Raw genomic sequence first — 21,100 nt, forward strand, 5'->3', positions numbered from 1 at the left:
TACCTTTCAGATTGCCTATGAAAACTATATAATAATTAATATGTGGAGCTCTGCTTCTCAAAGGTTAAGTCCCTTAATGGTTAATTTCTTGTCATTTTAACGTAGTAGCGATTTAACTGCACCTTTCTGTCATCTCCTCTAGAACCATATCTGATAGAAAATGACCATCTAGCCAGTCAGTCTTCAATAAACTGAGAGAAGCTGAGTTGGAGGGACAAACTGGACTTAAATCGTAGGATTTTTTTTGATAAAACAGTATTCATCTGTAATATTGAAGCTCCAAAGCACAGCTTTGCTATATTAAATGTAAAAAAAAAAAAAAGGTAATGCTTTTAGATTCTTCTCTCCTCATCTGATTAAAAAAAAAAATCCTACAACAAGCTACTGTGCTTCTATTGGTAAAGCTCCAAAAAAGTGCAGGTATGGACCTATAACAAATATGAATGAATCAGCAATATATTCTTGTAGTACTTTAAACACCTTAAATTACTTAATAACCAGTTTATTTTCAGAGCGCTCTCTACTTTATGTATTCTCCCAGTTGTGGCTCTGTTGAGTACAATCTTTCAGAAACTTTCCGGGCTGTCTCAGCACATTTGTGCTGCCTTAGGGGCAGGTGGTGATGTATAGCAGGAGATACCCGGGACATGCTCCTGCGGCCACGTGTGTGAGTTCAGTCACTTGCTGAAGCCGCTTGTATGCATTCAAGAATAAACATACGTACACAGAAAAGAAATTCGCAGATACTGTGTGAGTAGGGGAAATGCTGTTGTCCTGCATCTGCTATCTGTCATCTTTTCTCTCCAGTCCCTGTTTCAGCTACCGAACATTTCCCAGGACTCACTGAAGTTTGCCAGACTTAATGTAACCTTCCACTTCTGTTTTCAGTAACTTAGAACTAATTTTCTTCTCTCCTGTTTTGCCTTTACTCAGCCAACCCAGGCTGTTGTTGCTTTCTGTATCTACTTTTCATGTTGCTTTTCCGAAAGGAATCTAACAAGTGACATGCTGTGGGCCATAGCTGCAGCCAGCCCTGTCTCCTGTTGCCATCTTTCTCCTTTGGCACTCGTATGAGCAATGTTTGGTTGTTGCTCAAGAGTGATGCTTATATACAGCATCTCTTCCACTTGACTGATTAGCATTTTGTTTGTAGAGTTGAACTAAACTTCCTTTTCTGTTCTAGACTAAAGTAACAAACACTGTGCGTCTGAATTGTGCTAACCACTGTCTTTGTCTTCCATTAATTGTCTATTAAAAAAATCTTTTTTAGACCCTCCTTTTGGCTGGGGAATGAGACCTTGAAAGTGCCCGTAGCGCTCTTTGCCTTGAATAGAAGACGACTGTGTGATCGCCTGAGACAGAATAAGGATGTCCAGCAGAATTCAGTTGTTCTGCTGCAGGGTGGAGAAGAAACCCAGAGATACTGTACTGATACTGGTATCGTGTTTCGCCAGGTAAGAGCTGAATCAAAACTTCAAATCAAATTAAGAAACTGTCTTCAACTGCATGACTTTTTAAACGATTTTTAATTATTTTCCCTTTATCTCTCGTGCGTGTTGCCTTGCTTCACTTAAATAAATTGGCTTCTTTATAACATTGCCTCTTCAGCTTCGAGTTACTCTCTTTTTCAGTGCTTTAGTATGCAGGCTCATTATCTGGTTTAAAGGGCCTAAACCTGTTCAAGGCCCTACTGCCTATCAGTGTTTAATGTAGTATTAAAGGCAGTAATGGAATATTTCCTAGTTTTTTCAGTCTTGTCTGTGACCCAAAAATATAACTATATAATCTTTCTGTATTGAAACATGTTAAAGTGGACCCAAACGGAATTAATTCATAGAAAAGCATATTTCAAGCTTTTATAAATAGTATATTCCACAAAGCAGGATGTATCATAGAACTTACAACATGTGTCTTGTCAAATTAGACTCTTCCTTAAGTACCCGTGTATTCTTCTGTCACAAATAGGACTTAATAACTTGTTAATGTCATGCCAAATGCATTCTTAGTCTTTGGGGAAGTTGGCGTAACAGAACTCTAATTATGCGTACCCCATACTTTGCATGGCTGCTACAGTACTTTGGTGAATTAATTGAGCTGTTGTATGTTATGAAGAAATAAAATCAATAAATTCTAATCTAGATAGCGCATATCTTAATGTAGTTATTGGTCTGTTTTTAGAAGAGATGCACCTTTCAGGGTATGAGAGCGTATGTCTGTCCTTACGAAAATTCATCTCTATATTGTTAGGTGTTTGTTGTTTGATTGCTTGTTCTTAAAATAAGTCTTCGCTAAAGGCTGTTCCTAGTGCAGCTTCCTCTTCTCTGCGGGAGGCTGGGTCTTCACTTCAGCACTCTGCCATCACAACCCAATGAATGAATCTGCACTCTGCTTCTGCCTTGTCTCATGTGACATATTGTTTCTTCCTAATGCTACATTCCCTAATTCTAGATTGGAAGAATGTATTTTATTGTGTGGTGTATGTTTATTGTGCTGAGTTGACCTGTTTATTTCTTATGGTAGCTTATTAATCTCTGATCCTTTCCAGTTGCCAACAGAGGGATTTGTATTATTGTAATCTAAAACTAATCAGTCTGAAAAGCTTTAGACCTAAACCACTTCCCCCCCCTCCAAAAGCAAGAGAGATCTCTTTCAGATACGCAGAAGTAGGAGTTAGTATGTACTGTAGTGTATTTTTAGAGCGGTAGATGTGAGGGTTTTCTTTTAAGAATATATTTTGTCTTAACCTAGGAATCTTTCTTTCACTGGACTTTCGGAGTAACTGAAGCAGGCTGCTTTGGAGCGGTAGATGTTGATACTGGAAGATCCATGCTTTTTGTTCCACAACTCCCTGAAAGCTACGCGGTTTGGATGGGAAAGTAAGATGTATCTTTTAACTGTGTTCCAATGTATCTGAGTATTTTTTATATAATGTAACTGTCTGTAGAGCTGGAATGCTATCTCATTTTAATCAGATTCCACCAAATCATTCAGTGTGAATTGTAGTGATATGTACATACAATGATACAAAACGTGATCAATTGGTATTGATCACATGATATCAAATGATCCACCACCATTTGGTAGAGAATATGCTATCCATCAAAGGAAGCTGAACCATAAAGAAAAGTAGAAGTCTGGTATTAAAACCGAAAAAGTTCAATAGTAAAGCAGTCTTTTTCAAGTTGCTTTACCAGTTTGCAGCTGCCTTAGCTAATGAAGCTTTTTGAATGGCAGAAGGTAGTTTAGCCTCTTTGATACTTTTTTTGATACGAAGTGACAGACTGGGGAATGTGATTTTAATTCTATTCTGTGAGTATGCCATAAACATCTCTCTTTCTATCCGTGTTGGTAGTAAATATTGCTCAGTGCCATAGTAGTGGAGGAATTGATTTATTTATGTGTTCATTTCTTCTCTCAGTCTTAATTGTATTTATACCCTCTAACAAACTGTAAATTTTTTTGTTGTCTACATTGTCTCAGAACACTGGATTACTTCTAATTTAATATTTTGAGCTCAGGTTGCTTCACTTCTAATTGAAGCTATCACTTATATTTTAATGCTAATTTTGGGAAAAGGAAAACAATCGCAACCAATCCCATATGCTGAACTCTGCCAGACCATATGGTAGGGCATGGCTGCTGTCTTCTTGGAGAGTTTATATGAATATCACTGTCTTAGACCTGCCTGGGAATTGAAATTGTTTGTGATAGCATAAAAATGTGAATACTGCTGTCTGAAATATTTCAGCTGAGAGCTGCACCTGTCTGGGAGGGTAGGTTCTGTTTAACCCCCACACGTACTCTCTAAAGTCTGTTCCCTAGTGGTGCTTGTTCCTATTTGCAGGCAAACCTTTTTCCTCCCCCTGAGTTCTCTTCTGCTAGTTCAAATCAGCTGTTTCGTACCCACGCTGATTGTGCCTAATCTGAAAAGGCTTAAAAATATTATTGAAATTCCACCATCTCATTTTGCATTTTCAGACAAAATATTGTGTTTATAAATGGTGGCCTTTTTGATTTGTTTGTGCAGTGCTCATTATTGGTTCATTTACAGAATTACAAGTCTGGTTAAAAGTGGTTTATTGTTGTTGTGTCTTCTTGCAGAGTATAACAATTTGTCTTTATCACAGCATCCTTGTTTTCTAAATTCTCCTCCTTACCCTTCCTGAATCCCTCTGTTTGAATCTTCGTTTTCTCTTCTGTCAGCCATGGTCATTTAGTTTTTCTGCTTGTCGGAAGGAGAATGGATGAATAACTCATTTGTGAGTCAGTAGCAGTTCTGCTTCATAAGTTGGTTGGCAGGGGGTACTGCACACAGCTAGGGATTGTGTTCCTTCCCAGAAGACTCAATTTTAAGTCAAAATTAGCACGAAAGAAAAACACAAATAAGTTTGCCTTCTATCCACTGCTGTTTATCTACTGTAGTTTGCCTTGGAAGTGTTTGTTTCTGTGCATGTGGAAGGCACTATCTACCCACTGAAGAAACATTCATTTAACATCAATGAAGCACAAATCAATTCAATGCCTTGTATGAGATTTGCGAGGTTGGTATTTTACAGAGGTATAGAGCTGGTCTTCTAGTTCATAGCACAGGGTGCAGTTGCTTTGCCTGGTGTTTATATTCCTTTCTATTTAAGACAGATGTGGGAAACTGCTATGTGAGTTTAGGCAGAAATGCATAGATTTTCTTAAAATTAATGCAGAAGGCCCTTTACTACTACTTTACTACTACTGTATTACTGAATGTATTGTTTCATGTACTGTCGTGCTTTCACTTCTGAAAGACATATTTGAGTTGTTTTCGAAATATAGTTTAGGTAACGTGGCAGTCAGAAGGGTTAACCTTTTTGCCTTGAAGTAATGCAAAAGTGGGCTTCTTGGCTTCATTCAAATTGCGGTCTTAGTTTGGCCAAAACTAATGAGGTATCTGAGAGCATTTGCCTGGAGATGAGCAGACTATTAGTTTACAAATGAGACCGTGAACACTGTAACTATTTTAGTCTCACCAACTGCACTTGTTTTTATGAACAGTTTTGCATGCTGAGGTGGTGCCTGGGGACTCTGCAGAACAGGTGAACACGGAGATGATGAATGCCCCACCCTGGGCTGTGGTCTGCCAAGGACCCAGCACTACGAGGGTGACTACCACTTCTTTGGAAGTCTTACTCATCTTGTGGGACTTCTTGCTGAATGTGTACGCTCTAAAGATTTGTAAACAGCTGTAAGGCTACCTTTCAGAAGTCCTTCAAGCCAAAATAACCTCTGCAGTTTTAAAAGGGAGGAGAGATTTAATGTAACCCGCAACCTCTTAAGGTGGCAATCGCAGAATTGTTATGAGGGTAATTGTAGGACTGGTGGTCCTACTTTCATGTTGGGAAGGGATTGCAGCAACAGTTGCTCTGTTTTTAAATTATGAGTGTGGGCATTTCTCCAAATGTTGGGCTAGCCCATTTCTTGGTTGTTGGCTAGGAAAATCTTTTCAACTAAGAGAACTGCTTTGCCTATCTCTTGATCTGTGCCTCTGCCCCCTACCCCTTGCGCTGTTTGTAAGGCAGAAACAGAGACTCTCACAGGATGTCTTAGTGGGTAGGCTTTTGCCCTCCCGAAGTTTTTTCTATTCCTACTATCGAAGGAGGACTTTTAAGAAATGGATATATAAGATTATAATATAAGATATAAAGGTAATATAAGATTATAAAGGCTTCAGAAGCGTAACTGTGTTGTAAATGCCCCTCTTTCTTGGTATGGTCTTACCTAGTCAAGTTTGTGGTGCAAAGCTGTTAGCAATCGTTTCTATTCCTAGGAAGCATTAAGTTGGTATGACTGTGTGTCTTGCACAGAGACTTCAATTTCACTAATTAATGCTGCACCTGCCATTTACCTCCTTAATTATAAATGACAGAACTAGTCAGTGTGCTGATTAAAGATATTTTATAAAGTAAAACATACTGTACAGCAGCTGCTTTATGTGGAGCGGATGCCAAAAAAACTTAATTGCCTTGCCACATAAAGAGTGTTTTTAATGGAAAACAAAAATATTTAACGCTTTCATGCTCTAACTTTAGAAATACATATTAAATGGGACAGAGCAATATTTATGTGCAATTTCCTGTGTTTTCTTTGAAGCCCTGCTGGCTCATTGGTAAGTATAACAACATTAATCTAGCACTGGATCCATACTATACGTAACGTTTTTCCATGAATTTGATTGGAAGCTATCTGTATTTGTGAAGTTGAACCTTGGTGTGGCGCTTTGGAGCTGTAATAAAGCACAGTGAAATGCTTTGCAAATGTTAATAATTTCTCAGCGACCTAATAAGGAAGCTTTTTAAACATTGTCATCATTTTCCAAGTAGGTTACAACCAAAATCAACCTTTGGTTTTGGTGATTAAATTTGACTGACTTCAGCAAAGCTGAGAAGTTTTACCACCTTTGGAAAAAAGTGCAGAAGTATGTGGTTGGTTTTTTTGTTTGTTTGCTTTTTTCCCCCCAAACCCTTTTGTAAAAACAGAGCTTTTCAGGCTATTTAGGCTTTTACCTTTTTTTCCTTGGAGGCTTTATGTGACCATAAAAATTAGAAGCTAAGAAATCACTTTCTTGATCTCTTTTTCTTAATGGGGATTGGTGAAATTTTGTGGTATTTGTATTTTGAATAATTGTGAGTATTAAATTGTGTACAGCATGGTATATTTACCTGACTCTATCAGGTAGCACCTCAGGTGGCTGAGACTGGTGCATTAATTAGCCCTAGGTTTGGCTACAAGAAAGCAAGGTCTGTAGTAAGCCTGTTCTATGCAGGCTGAAGTTGGAGACAACTCTGGAAAGGTAGTGGAGTGTATGTGGGTGCTGTAGGGAACAAACTCTAAATCACCTTAATTGCTCTTCTTAATGTAGATTTTGCAGGAATGAAGGACATTTTCTAGATGAGTTTTATTGATGTGGTGCATACAGGTCCTCTTCTCCACAGCGTGCTCTGGAGCTGTATATTCAGATAGTATACTCTAGAAGGGTCTTTGGTTTTACCTCTGATCTGCCATATCATCGCTGGTATCTTTTCTTGTTATTTTTTCTCTAGAATGCAATATGTTTAGCGTTTTCTTTTTCCATGTCTATCAGTTTGATCTCTTCCTGCCATTTGTCCCTTCCCCCTACCCACTGAATCTTTGTTTTGCTGTTTAAAAAAAAACAGTTTTTAATCACTTTAGGTCATTTTATTACTGTTTTGTACCAACTGGCAATTGCAACTTAATCTGCAAAGTTTGTTACCACGTGCAAGTGCCATGTGTGGATCTCATGAACATATTCAGTCCTGCCTCTGTTTCTGAATAGCATTAGAACTAATTTCAGTCTTTGCACTAATCGAGACTTGCAGTCCATTGCTGTTTATCACTTAACTTCTGAGAACATCAGTCTAAATTGATACAGCACTCTTCAGTGTGGCAGTTGGAGGGTTTCCCAGCCTTTGAAAAGCTCATCTTTTTATCTATTTATTTATTTTTATTTTCTGCTTTAGGCTTTTCACTCTTTTACTATGACTAGTCATTTGGGTTTCAGGTCACATCATAGTGTTCCTGTCCCAGCCAACTTGAGTTAATTTTGGAGAGTAACAGTCTTGAGAGAGATTTTTATCAAATATTTTACTATTAGTCAGATAGTACATCTGTTGGTTTACCCTTCATCTTTTCAAAGCTGTATGATAAAGCTGGTTGCTTTTGATTGACGAGACTTACTTGTGCAATTCCCCATGCTGCTTATTTTCCATGATTCCAGTTCTCTCCATAGTACACTGATTTCCGTTTCTTGTCTTGCATTCATTATGGTATTTCTCTGTGGATAAAAATTACTTTTACAGAATAATTAGTGTCTGTATTGCTCTTGCCACTTTACTGATGATTGTTTTTCTCTAAACAGTGCTGCTTGAATGCTTTGACTTCTCAAATGATCAGTTTAGTCACTGTCCCAGTATTCTAGTTGTCCACGAGCCTTCCTGGTCCAGGATGAATGTGTATTGTTTCTATGACTTTTACTTCAGTAATTATTTTTATAAATCTTTGCTTTCTAGCTGCTTAAGTTTCCTTGTATTTCTTGTTGAGAATGTTTTAAAAAATAATAGTAATTTATATCACTCCATTGATTTGCAATCTCTACCAGCATACACCTTTAACTGGATGCACAAGTTGGTGATTTAGTAAGTGTTAAAGTGCTTGTTTTTCCTCTCCTCTTTTTGATTCGAGTGTATTGAGAAGTAGAACCAGCACTAAGTAAGTCTGCTTGACAATGCTGCACCAGAGTTTTTTAACATCCTGATGTGGCTTCAAACCACAGCATGAGAAAATTAAGTCTTGCCTACGCATGTCTCATTCCTGTGGTACGACAGGGAATGTTTATAACCCCCACCAGGCATTTCTTATTTTATACTTTATTTAATGCACTAGCAGGAGTATCAAGTTCAGTGATATAAACTCCTGATAACATTTTGAAATATCAGAGAATGCAAGTTTTCTTTTGATCAGGTATGCCATGTGTTTTTCGTCCAGGAGTCGGCTGCTGCTGGCAGAAAGGTAAGCTGCAGCAAAAGAAATGCCCATGGGGATTTCCCAGCAGTGCTCCGAAAAGGCTCTGCACCTCCACGCTGCCTTCTGCTGTGCAGCTTCCCAATTTGAATGCAGAGCTCTCTGCTTCTTGTCGGCCTGGATTTGAGACCGCACTTCAGTGAAAAAACTCTTCAAGTGAAATACCTACAGTGATGTCTCTATTCTTGCACTTCTAAAATTCCATATTCTCAGCTCTTGATGTTAACTGTTTCCTTTAGGTTTTTTATTCCCTGCAATCTGTGCTGTGTCTGGCTGTATGCTCAGGAAGGACTCTTTGAAAAGTGTTGTCTGTGTTGAGAAACGTACAAAGAAGAAAAAACAAGTCCAACTCTTTTGTTAAAATAGGATAGGGAAAAGTATAATCAATATTAATGCTTCTTAAGAGCTAAACGTGAGTGAAAAACAGACAGATTGCGTTTTACTTGCTGTATACCCCTTTGCCTGTGTACTTGCTGGAGCTCTCTGGGTGTCAGAGTGCTTGGCCTTGACCCTTCTCCTGGGGTATACCAGTTACTTCTTCGGGGCAATGTGGCATAGTGGATCGGGCACTGTTTGCATGGGTATGTTCTGCCTTTTCTTTGTGCCCAATGAGGAGTTGTGGCAAGTTCCTTTAATTTCTTTGGAGTTTAGTTTTCTTTAGAAGTTATAAGATGGGAATACTATCATCCCCTTCTTAAAACTGTTCAGGTCATCTTAATGCTGCTGTAAACATCAGTATTGCTTCCTTTCATGCTATTACCAAATAATATGGGAGCTGCGGGACGTGTTGCACATATTCCAGAGCTTGTTGTAATGCTTTTATGTGTGGGACATAAAATACTGCTTATTTTCCCCCCAATATAGGCATTTTTCCAAAGTAAAAGCATAACATCTGCTATTGACAGATTCAGTATGTAACTTTCTCAGTTAAGAAGCATGAATTGAGACCAGTGTTTGAGTGGAACAGTGTTACTATATAGTGACCTAGAAACCACTGTAATTCTTTTTTGTGCCTTTTTTTGGGAGGAGAGCTTTCTAATGAGTATTTGTCAGCAGTATTATGCTACAAGAAATCTTTCAGGGATTTCAGTGTATAAACATTTCCTTTGTTACAGTTTTTTCTGTATTAGTATAGAGCCCTTCTCTCCAAGGAAGAATTTTATTTGCAGAAAGAAGTAAAGCAAAGGTTACCAATTGCAAGTTTTCTGTGTTTTTGGTTTTTTGGGTAGCTTTTGATAGTATCTCTTAAATGTCTAATTGAGGCACTGCCTCTTGCAGTAGAATTTATAGAAAACCTAAAGAACTTTTCATCTTTTGGGAATGCCTGTGGTGGGAATAACTGAGCAGGAGCAGTGAGACTATATATTTGAAGTAGATGAAATAGGTAGTTCAGAGCTTGGCTTTTATTAGGAAGAACTGTGAAAGTCTCCTCAATACTTCATTTCTGATTTCATAAGACCAACGGTCTGTATGTTGCTTGTAGTTACTCTGCTTCTGCACAATCTGTGGGTAGCACTGGGAAGTCCAGTGTCATAGACCAGCATCCTGTGTCCAGCATCGTGCATGTGGAGTCTACCGTTCTGTCCCTCTGCTAGACATGGCTTCAGTTACAGTCCTGGTTACCTTTTCCAGTCAAATCAGTTTGAGTCTTCATCTTCAGTTCAATTTCTTTTAAATTCTGTTATTTTCTCAAAATCTATCTTGCTCCGGACTGTATCAAAAGGAGCAAGGAGTCTGAGTTTACGTGTATGCAGGTATTTCTGTGTTTCAAAGAATAAAATAGAAATCTAGAGAAATGTGGAAAGGGAGTAACTTAAGGTAGTCAAAACTTTGCTGGAGGCTGCCTGTGATACCAGTGAGCCCATTAGTACTGTTTTGTTTTAAATCTAGCTTGATGCCTTTTAATCTTTTTGTTTGAGATAGTGAAATTCCTTTTGGATATATAGGTGATTGCGTTTTTTTGGACAAAGTTAGGAACATCTGCTGATATCTTGTAAAGCCTCCTGTGTTGTTCTTTCTAGCAGTTCCCGACACCCTCTTGTTTGGTTAATGCTTTGCCATCTGTTAACTTGGTGATATTGTAATGAGGAGGGAGTTTATTGGTGCATCTCTGACAGCGTTAAAACACTGCTTTTGTATCCCTTTCCCTCCTCCAGCATTACGTGCTTTGCTGATATATTTCCATTCATCTGGTTTAATTTTTGCCAAGGTTCTTATTCTTTGTATGCAGTCTCATTGAAACTTTTACTTTGTTTTAAGCTCATTCTAGCAAGGCCTGAGAAATGAGTTGCTGACTGTGTGGAACTTCAATTGCTGAAGACTACGTTTGTCCAATTTACTCCTTGTGCATATATTTCCTCTCATGTAAGTGAGGAAAAATGCGATGTAAGTCATGCAATGACTTGCTGGCAGTAAATGTGTGCATGCCGCAGTGCCATGTATAGGCACTATGTGCAGGCTAATGTAGGCATTTACTTTGCTTAGTAGAGACTATTTGCTCAAGATAAAGTGAATTTGCCATAAAGTGGTATTTTATATCTGTTACTCTGAATGTGAAAGTTAGGGTGGAATGGAGGAAGCAATACTGTTGTATCCCTGTAAAGCAGAAAGCTTTACTGTGAAGTTTGCTAGTTTTAGCTTTTCTGTCTCACTTGCATCAAGAATCGTCCTCTTCTGATTTTGTGATATGAGCTTGGACAGTTTTTCATGCATTTTAGGCAATAATACTTGTAGGACCTTTTAAGAGGGCACTGTACCCTGAACATTATTTTTTAGAAACACTTTTGCTTTAGACTGTTATGAATAGTATCTTTGATATTTGCCTATGCCATTATTGTTCCAACTACGTTAATTCTTACTTTTAATTACTGGTTGTAAGAACATCACTTACTGGTAACTGCCAGGAGCTGTGGATCTGAAAGACAATAAGTAGTGGACAAGACTTGTGGATCTGTATTTTAGTTGCAGGAGATAGTCTTTAGTATAGCATGTCTTGCTTTGTGTCAGTACTTGCTGACTTCCTCCCTGACATACTAAGAGATCCTCAGAACAGTTGCTGACTTTCATTTAGAGATTCCTACTGATCTTTTTTAAAAATACATGGAATGAATGCTGGTGGGTTTTTTGGCTAAAGCCAGATTCAGTGCTAAGAAATTGCAGGTGATTCTCATTATTTGGCCCTAATGTATGTTCATTGTTAGCATGTGTGGTCAGACAGCCTGGAATACTGCTTTGTTGTCTGTGCCATGTGGTATTAACTTAGTATTTCCTTTTGCAGGAGGACTGTTACCTCACATTGGAGCTTATGTTAAGATGCACGTATTGCTTTCTTTTATATGTATCGGTGCAGTAAGGCACCCTTCTTTCAGAATAGCTTCAAAACACAAACAAGGCCAGATGTGAAGACTTAAGGAATTCTGTAAAACCATTCAAATCTTAATATTAAAGGTTTGTTATAAATTGTGTTGGTGTAAAGCAACAGAAATGAAGAACTGGTTTTTGTAATGTATAAGTGAACATAAAACCTATAATACTTATAAGCGTGCTGGTGGTTCTCATGTGTCTGCCTATTCTGACAAGCTGATCACAAGAGAACTTAGCTAATGGGGAGCTCTGAATGATCCCGGGTGGATGACAGGACAAGCTTAAGGCTTAAGGCAAGCTTAGTACAACACGAAAGAGAAAGCAAAGCTGGCAGTTACAATTCAAACAACTTCTGCTAATAGATCGAAATGGTGCAACTACCATTTCTGCATTATTATTATTATTAAGGTAAATGTCCAATAAAATATTTTCATTCTGTATTTGAGAGAAACAAAAATTATGTGAAGCATCACAAATTGATGGCGATGAACTAGTTTCTATTCCAGAGAAAGTTAAGTAGCTCCTAAAGGTCATGTTTTTATCCAAATATTTTAAAAGAGCTGACCAAGGGCTTTTCCAGGCTGCTGTAAGAATTTGAGTAGGGAAGAGAGCGAGGATGCTGTTAGCAAAATCAAACAGCAGGACATATAACAAAATCAGATGTCTGAAAAGCATCTAGAAATCTAGAAATCAAACTAAAAATGAAATACATGTGCTTATTCTGATCTCTCCTGGCTTTTATAGTCTGTGAATCGCTTGCAGATATGTTAGGAAATGTAAGGTATGTAAAAGTAGCACTGACATTAAGACAGCCCTATGGAGGGACCTTGCAATTCAGTGGACTTTTTCTTAGACAATGTCTGTTAGTGGACTGGTGCAGAACTGGCTGATGCAGTGAACGGTGTGGCTTCTTGGTGTTAACAGGGTGCAGAAAGCTAAAGCTTTTTGATTAATCTGTGTTGTGGGAAGGGAAGAATCCTATGCAACTTTTAGAGGAGATGATGCAGCCAACTTGCCACACTTCAGAAAGCTTGGGACCTCCTGCTGTTGACTTGCTCTGCTAAAGGTGGTCAGGTCATTTCTCAGGTGTATACACAGAGATCTATTTGAGTGTGTGTCTGTAATCATTTCATAACAAAATGTAGAATGTGTAGAAAATGTTTTGAAATTAGTCCCAACTGGAATTTCTCAAATTTTTGTAATGAACTTACCATTAAGGATATTTTTTCCCAACAGGAATAGTTTTACATTCTAGGCTATGCAGTAAGATAAATAATCTTGAATTAAGAACTCCAACTGAAATGCTGAAGAAAAACTAAATGGGACTATTTTAGGAAAAGCTGAATTTCATTTTAGAGCTGATCCACTGTAAAAACTAAAAACTGAAAATCTGTCCTAGAAGCGTTAAAAAATGCAAATACAAAACGACCAGTAGGAAAAAGTTGTAAAACATATTGAAGATTGTCTGGAAGAACGTTTAGATGCAAATGAAAACATATACGTATGAATGTATATCAGCAATTAGGTTGCAAATATATTAGCAGTTGGCTTAGACGCGTTTCTTTTAGGCATAGCTATCAGCTGTTATAAATTCTGCTCACAGTTTTTCATTGGCATTTGTGATTTAGATCCATCTCATTTGTACCTCTGTTCTGAATGCAGTTCTGAAAACTAGAACACTCTTTTATCATGTTGGTATTACGAGGCTCTTGCTCCAGAGTCCTTTAGAATACAAAGAAATGTTGCTAATGGAATTCTTACGGTAATGTCAAATTTGTACAAATCTCTTAAGATTTGCTGTTATGAATTCTTGTGCAATGTAATGAACAACAGTTTTAAAATGGTTTTAGACAATGAGACCAAGTTTTTATTGGGTTTAAAGTGGAAACATAACATGGTTAATAAAATATTGCAAAAAATTTGAGGTTTTAATTTGTCCAACTTCAACAAAGCTTCAAAACATACATTTTGGTGTAGTTATATATATAGACTGTCAGAGCTGTTCACCTTACCGATGAATAAAGAGAAGAGTCAGTATTCCATTCCCGTTCGAAGATTGCACTGAAGTGGAGCCAGTCGTAGTACTGTGGTCTGTCAAAGTTGGTGGTAGAATCTGCACTGGCGTAGGTTGTGATTTGGTGAAGCATCTTGGTTTTTAAACATGCCATCATGTGCCACTGTGAATTTAGTTAAACCAAATGGAAAAGTTTAGAATAAACTTGGAAGTTTTCACTAAGCTGACCGACTGACTGGGATTCCTGGTTACTAGTTTTTAATACCACGCTTCCTTACTCTTTTTCTGGTGGTTTTTGTTTTTGATTGATATATTAAAAAAATGAGGTCTAGCTAACGTGGGGTATTACTTTACTGTCTGACTTAGCGTTTCACACTGCATTTTTATAGTGAAAGTATTGCTGCTTCTCCTCCTCTTCTTTTTCCCATTGCTACCTCAGTAGAATTTTGTTTGTAATAAAGTTGTCACTTGTTATGATTGAAAGGTGAATCTTCAATATTTGGTGCTTTAATAAAACCTTAGCTGTTAAAATGAGATAGTGCATCGGAATTCGAATCTTCTCTTAAAAATGTAGCTTCACATCTTTAGACCGTCTTCACTTTTCCCAATTGCTATGAAAATCTTGAAAGTAAGAAACCAAGTAGGTGAACTAGATTGGGTAGAAGAACATGGAAGAGGGAAGAGTTATGTAGGAAGCATCAGCAGAATGTAAACAGCTTTGATGTTTAACCCAAAATAACTCAAGCTTTTTCACTGGACTGGAAATGGTGATGAAATTGTAAGTGGCGAACTAGAGACAGTCTCTTGTTTAAGGGATCCTTTGGTGACAAAAAATGAGGACTGTATTTTTGTAAATAAATAGAAGTGCTGGACTTTTATGTTTTCTTTCTAATTGCCATAAACTATGAGATGCCAGATTTTTGCCTAGCCACTTGGGCATGTGTATGTGGGCATGATGCAGTTCCAGGAGTTTGGAGTTGCTTATTTCCACTATAAGATAAAATGATGACTCCTACTATTCTGGAAGCTAACTATTGACATTTCTAACAAACATTGGTATTTGCTTGGCTGGAGTTATAAAACTATAGGGAAAGGATATTGAGCCTTTTTAGGGCTGATGTGCATTATTCTCTGAGGTTTTTGCTAATTTATGTTTCCAGAGAATCTAAAAATTTTTGCACATTTTTTTTTCCTCTCCAAAAGCCTGTAAAAATTAGGCCATTGCTTCTGTTCACATCTGTTTACAAAAGGTTGTTTGGGTTTTTTTGATAGGTAAGGAGAGACATGATTCAATAATATCTGGGATCATATCTTCCACTTGGGTAATCCTTCTAATTAATTTATGACTTGCTGTGGGTTTTTTTGCAGGTAGTCTCTGCAGTGATTAATCAGAATTTTGAAACTGGCAGGCCATAGCAGCATTACAAAAGACAAAGCCACACCTAAAAATTGTAATCAATTAACTTATTCTGTCTTCCTGAGAGTCATTTGTACTCCAGAAGGACTCCGCATCTCTGTGAGGTATTAGATGTACTTCAAATTATCATAACTGAATGTAACTTCTGATTTTCATGATGCCAGTGAGCATTCTGTGGAAGGTACTGTTCCCTGTGACAGCGATGGTCAGCGCTAGACTTTAGCCTGTTTTGCATTTAAATTGGATAAAAATGAATACTGAGCCCTGTCTCTGCTAAGGAACTCCGCACTGGTACTTTTACAGTAACTACAATGTTGGTGCATAATAATCTTTCATAGATTCCTGCTAAACTGGGGGAAAAAATGAAGAGACTTGACAGAATATGGAAAAGTCTTAGTAAGGATCATGTTTGCTCCTCTTTCTCCCTGAGCTTTTGTTTTGCCTTCTATACTGCTTTTCTATATGTGACAGCACAGAATTTTTCTGCTTTAATGTAGACTTCCATGTGCGCTTTTTCCTTCCACCTGTATGGTTCTGCAATAGGGTAGGTCTTTGCAGAAATCTTCCCAGTGGGAGAGGTGGCTTCATCACTGAAGCATCACGGCTCTCATGGGATGGGTAGGGAATGGTAGTTTGTGGGAAGTGTATGTGAATGTATTTTACCATCTAGTCAGAGGTGGTAAATGGCTGAAGAAAAGAAGTGAGGCAGAGCCTTGAGTGCTTCAGAGAGGAGCTGAGAAGTCTAGCTCTCTACTTTGTGCTAAAAGTCTTGCCAACTTTTGAGCAAGGTAGCAAGAACAAGACCAGCAAGGAGGTACACATCTAGGAAACGTGGCAGCTTGACATTAGGTGTGATGGAGTCGAAAGTACCTGGAAGATGACCTAGTTTAAATAGCTGAGAGAGAGGGCGGAGGATTGGGGGAAGCTGCTGTTTTCTTTTTTCAAAGTAGAGAAAAAAGTCCTCAGGCTTGAAAGGATGATGAGCTACTTTTGTTCCTCAAGAGAGTGATAGTGTACATAGGAAGAAATGTTGGAGGGATTACAGCTGGAATGGAATCAATAATGGATGAATATTAGCCATAACCAAAGAATTAAATTAGCAGCAGTGTGCAGTAGACCACACAACTATAGGAGGCAACTAACAGGGAAAAAAAAAAAAAAAAGTTGAAAAACAGTTTGTGAAAAGACAGAAGTTTTCTTACTGGCGTGTTGGAAAATGAGACCTACTCTTACTTAAACTGCATTAAATGAAGTGAATAAAATCCAGCACATTTGTGGGCATATTTTTAAAAAATATTTACTTTACAAGAAACAGTTCTTGGATTCAAACAACGCAGCTAATTGTAAATGGTGCTTTGGAGGTATTGCTCTAAAGAGCATATATTACCATAAATTACCATTGGCCATAAATTAGCTGGTTTTACAGTTGGGATTCTTCTGATACCAGATGAATCGGTTGCAACTGTAAAAGAGAACAAAACCAGAAAGTGCTAAATCTGTTTGTGATGTTTCTGGAATATTAAATACTTGAACGTGTGAGGAATGAAGGTGGGGAAAAGGAGATGCCTATAGGAGAAACAGAGTATGCAAAAGTTGGAGGTAAGGGAACTATAAAATACAGGCTATAGAAAGATAAGAGAATATTATTTTTTTAAATTATATATGAAATTAGCCAGGGAGAGAAGATAAATGATAATTGCTTTGAAATCTCCAACAGTGATGGGAAGAGTCCACAAAAGGAGCATTGCAAAAGGGAACATACAATGAGATATTTTTGTGTTACAGTACTTTCACACATAAATAAATTTTTTAAAATCTGTGATTTACTTCTTGAGAACACCATAAACGTTTTCATGTTGTCATTCATTTCTCAGCCCAGTACTGTTTGGAGCATAAAGGAAAGTAAAATGAAAAACGAGTGCACAAGATTGAAAACATGATGTAAATCAGAGCCTTAGCCACCTGGTACTGTGGGCAGCTGCAGCACATGCCGTGTTATGGAGCATCTCCTAAAGATGCTGGGCTGTTCGGCCCACCACTTCTGCTCTTCGTCACTGCAAGGGTTAGAAATGTTCTTCAGACTCCCGCCTCATTTATTCGTTCCCTGATGCTCTTGTAGTCTAATGTTTAAACAGCTGAAGGTTCAGTTCTGTGCACACCTCTTGCTGTCTCTCAGGAAGCAAAATGCACAGGATCTTCCAAACTCTGGCTCTTCCGTTTTTTTTCTCTTGTTCTCTTTACTCTGTGGAAGGATGTAAGCTGGGTGGGTTTTTTTCTTTTTTTCTTTTGAGATTACATTTTCAAAATTACACTGATTATATTTATTTCAGTTTGTGGGGGATAGAGATTGTAATCAGAGACTAAAGTCTCATGATTAACTGGCTGCTACCATGAAGTGAAAGAATGAGCAATGGTACAGCCACTGGTATGGAGGGGCTGGTGGGGGAGCCCTGGGGTGCTGATCCACACCAGCGTCTGCCCCAGCTGACTGCAAGTAGACCTTTCACAGGACTCCTGCATTTTTCTTGCATTTAGAAAAAAGTCTCTTGGATTGGGTATCAGGGGAGAAGACAGCAGAAGTGATTTAATTTTGGACATGAACATGTAAAGTTGCACATCCTATTGGGTGAGAGGAATGGATCTCTGGTGTCCTGAGGAATAGAGGCAGCAGAGCCCATGTCTTCATAGCCCTCAGTCCACTTCATGCTCACATCAGAGGGGTTACCAGGGTAGAAAATGAATGTTTTGATCATTCTTTGAATATAACACAGGGCAAACCGGTCTTTTGCTATTTCCACATCCTTCCAACATCTGGTGAGTTGGAAAGTTGTATACAAATGGCATGGCAAAAACCTTTAACAAAACTGTCTTGTGTAGAGTGAATGGGAAAAAAACCCCTTTAATTCAGGAGGAGACCATGAAATCTGGATTAAAGCACACTGATTTTTGTAGCCGTGGCAACTTTCTGTGTAATCTCCTATTTTGAGAAATGGAGTCAAGGATAAGATTATTAAAACATTCCTCATACCTGATTCTATTGTTGTGATACTAGAGGACATTATTTCTTTGTCTGTGGCCTTATTAAATATAACAGTAAAGCTAAACCCAAATGTTTCTTTTCTTGTTTTTCAAAGGATCCATCCCCCTGAATTCTTCAAGAAAAAATATGCTGTGGATGAAGTCCACTATGTGAATGAGGTAAGTTGTCTGTGTCTCTGAATATTTTTCTGTGAATACAAAATCAATATATGGCAATGATTTTGCTTAATTTTAGTCCTCTGCTTACTAGATGTCTCCTGACTTGGTGGGACCTTTTTTCCCCCCAGTTACTGGAAAGTGTCCTTCGTTTTTATAAAGCACTTGTCTTTTTTTTTTTTTTTAAAAAGGCTCACATTTTTAGCTGAACACTAAGGTCTTAGTCCAAAGACAGTCTTATAAACATGTTCTGTGCATCATGAGGCCTGACAGTCTGTGTCTTTATGCAACAGAAACATGTTCCTAAATACATTTTTTGCAATGCCTTGGAGATTTGAGGAGGTTGCTGTCAGGGAGGTTGCACATCCTAGCTCTGACCTGGGAGCCTACATTTGTTTTATGCCTCCAAAGAGCTGTGAGGAAAGGCTGCCTGCCTCACTCTTAGTTTATGTTGAATCATTCTAATATTTGAATAAGCAAATATATTCATATTTTTAAGTGCAAGTGTCACTTGCTTAGTTAGGTTTCTCATTTCATTTCTGAGCAGATGTTTGTATACTTGTGCACGTGGCCAGGTATCTTTTCTTTGGTAGGAAGGCTCAGCAGGGTGAGGGCAGTATTCCTGCCAAGCTCTGTGGGTGATTTTCATGGAGAGCAGCTTGAGAAGGAAGACTCCAATAGTTCTGTCTCTGCAGAGCACTAACTCTGACTCACTAGACCAAAAATTTTGCTCTCATCAACTGTGAGGATGTTTCATTTCATTTTCATAATGAGTCCAGCTATGAAGTTAAGTTTGATCCTGTATTTCAGTAGCTGGGGGTGGAGGAAGCTGTGGAAAGGTTGTTTTTTGACGCTTGTGAGTTGGAGTTGTGTAGAGTGCAGGTGCTTCAATGCTCACCTGTCAGACGGTGAAAATTGCTAGTGGAAAATACATATTTTGTTTTTAAAAATCACATTTATTTTAGGTCACCTTAGTTGTTTTGGGTCACTTTCCATCAGCAAATGCCTTTATTGCAGTTCTATTCTCTGCTTCCTTGCTGCTTAAAAAACTCATTGATGGGAAAAAGAGCTCTTTATGTGGACCAGTAAGTTGTCCCAACATAAAGGCATTTTTCCACCTAGACTACATGGATTGAAGGTAGAAGCTGTTGAAGCTTGCAGTGAAACTGTTCAGCTTTCAAAGGTTCTGTCTATAACTTTTGCCTGGTTTGCCAAGGAATTGTCCATCAGGACACTAGGGGCCTTATTTACAGGATAGTTTTATGTCAACAAATGACCAACCTGTGTGAGTGTGTAATCCTGATATTTCACGGGGAGAAAAACAAAATGTGGAGTTGGTATTTTTATACCTCACTGCCATATGCTTTCTTTTGTTAATATTATTAGTGTGCTATTAAGCTAGTTTAAAGTTGGTAGAACTGTGCTCCATGGAATTATGTCATCTGTTCCTTGCCTCAAGGAATGTGTAATTCAGTGCCCACCTTTCTGCAGCCGCTCCAAAAGCCCAGTTCTCTACAAGCCAATGATTTTCTTCTCAGTTTGTAAATGTTTGAAAGATACTGAAGGAGCCTAATAGAAGTATTAGTAAAAGATGACCCAGTGAGAATAACAGTAAACATTCATTACGAAGTATTTAGCACATTGTAACATAATAGTATTAATGTGTGTGTGTTTTATATGCAGTAGTGCGTTGAGGATACAGAGTATCCTCTTGTTCGTTATTTCTGTGTGACTTTACAGCTTTTTGGCTTATATTTCCTCTGTCTTCCAAATGATAATAGACTTAAGATTAAGTTACAGTTGGTATTTCTGTCTTTAAAGGACACCACCAACTTAAGCACTGCATTTCTGTCTGAATATTTTGTGATCTACTGACTCTTGCTGCAAGTGTCAGATAATATGACAATATCTGAAAGATATCAGAGGAGCATTTTTTGTCTTTGCAGCTCGTTTACTTTATGTACAGCAAATGTTGATGAAATTGGTATCAATGTGATTATAAGGAAGAAAAAAAGAAAAATAATAGCAATCTAAACCTTCTTTTTAGATATCCAGTGTCTTGGCTTCGAAGAAACCTGCTGTGCTGCTTACTTTGGTGAGTCATATTATTCTGAAGAGTAAGTACCCATTTTCTTCAATAAGGAGATCAGTTTATTCAGTATTTCTTTGCACTGTCATTCCCTACCTTTTCCTCCCCATCTTTGCCAAATTTTAAGCTACCTGTGTATAGTCATCTAGTCATCTGGCTCCTCTATGATCTCAAGATTTATAACCTCTGGCTTTCCAGTCTATATTCTCTCTGCCAAAAGCTTTATCTGTTTTCTGGTAAACATGACAAGTCTATCTAACGTTGACCATGCTATCCTCCAGCCTATGTACAATGACTCCAGACTCCATTTTTCTCTTCTTCTGCTCTGGTCATGTCAAGAGCATGTTTGGGCCTTTCTATCGGAATCCCACAAGGATTCAGGGAATACTTTTTCTGCATTGAGTGGGTTGGTAAGAACAGCTTCTGGGAGGAGGGAGTGATATCACACGCC

General features: G+C 38.1%; 1 protein-coding gene across 1 annotated transcript in view; it reads left to right on the forward strand.

Moving 5' to 3' along the window:
• Window positions 1-1,270: 1,270 nt before the first annotated feature.
• PEPD (peptidase D) overlaps window positions 1,271-21,100 on the forward strand; it is a gene marked incomplete at its 5' end in the record, with an annotated part of 137,340 nt that continues 117,510 nt past the window's right edge. Inside the window, 4 exons of the mRNA XM_009574905.1 lie at window positions 1,271-1,454; window positions 2,749-2,876; window positions 18,500-18,563; window positions 20,608-20,655. Of these exons, the coding sequence (XP_009573200.1) occupies window positions 1,271-1,454; window positions 2,749-2,876; window positions 18,500-18,563; window positions 20,608-20,655 (424 nt within the window). The remainder of the gene's footprint in view (window positions 1,455-2,748; window positions 2,877-18,499; window positions 18,564-20,607; window positions 20,656-21,100) is intronic.

The sequence above is a fragment of the Fulmarus glacialis genome, unplaced genomic scaffold (genome assembly GCF_000690835.1).
Source record: "Fulmarus glacialis isolate BGI_N327 unplaced genomic scaffold, ASM69083v1 scaffold25103, whole genome shotgun sequence".
Taxonomy (NCBI): Eukaryota; Metazoa; Chordata; class Aves; order Procellariiformes; family Procellariidae; genus Fulmarus; species Fulmarus glacialis.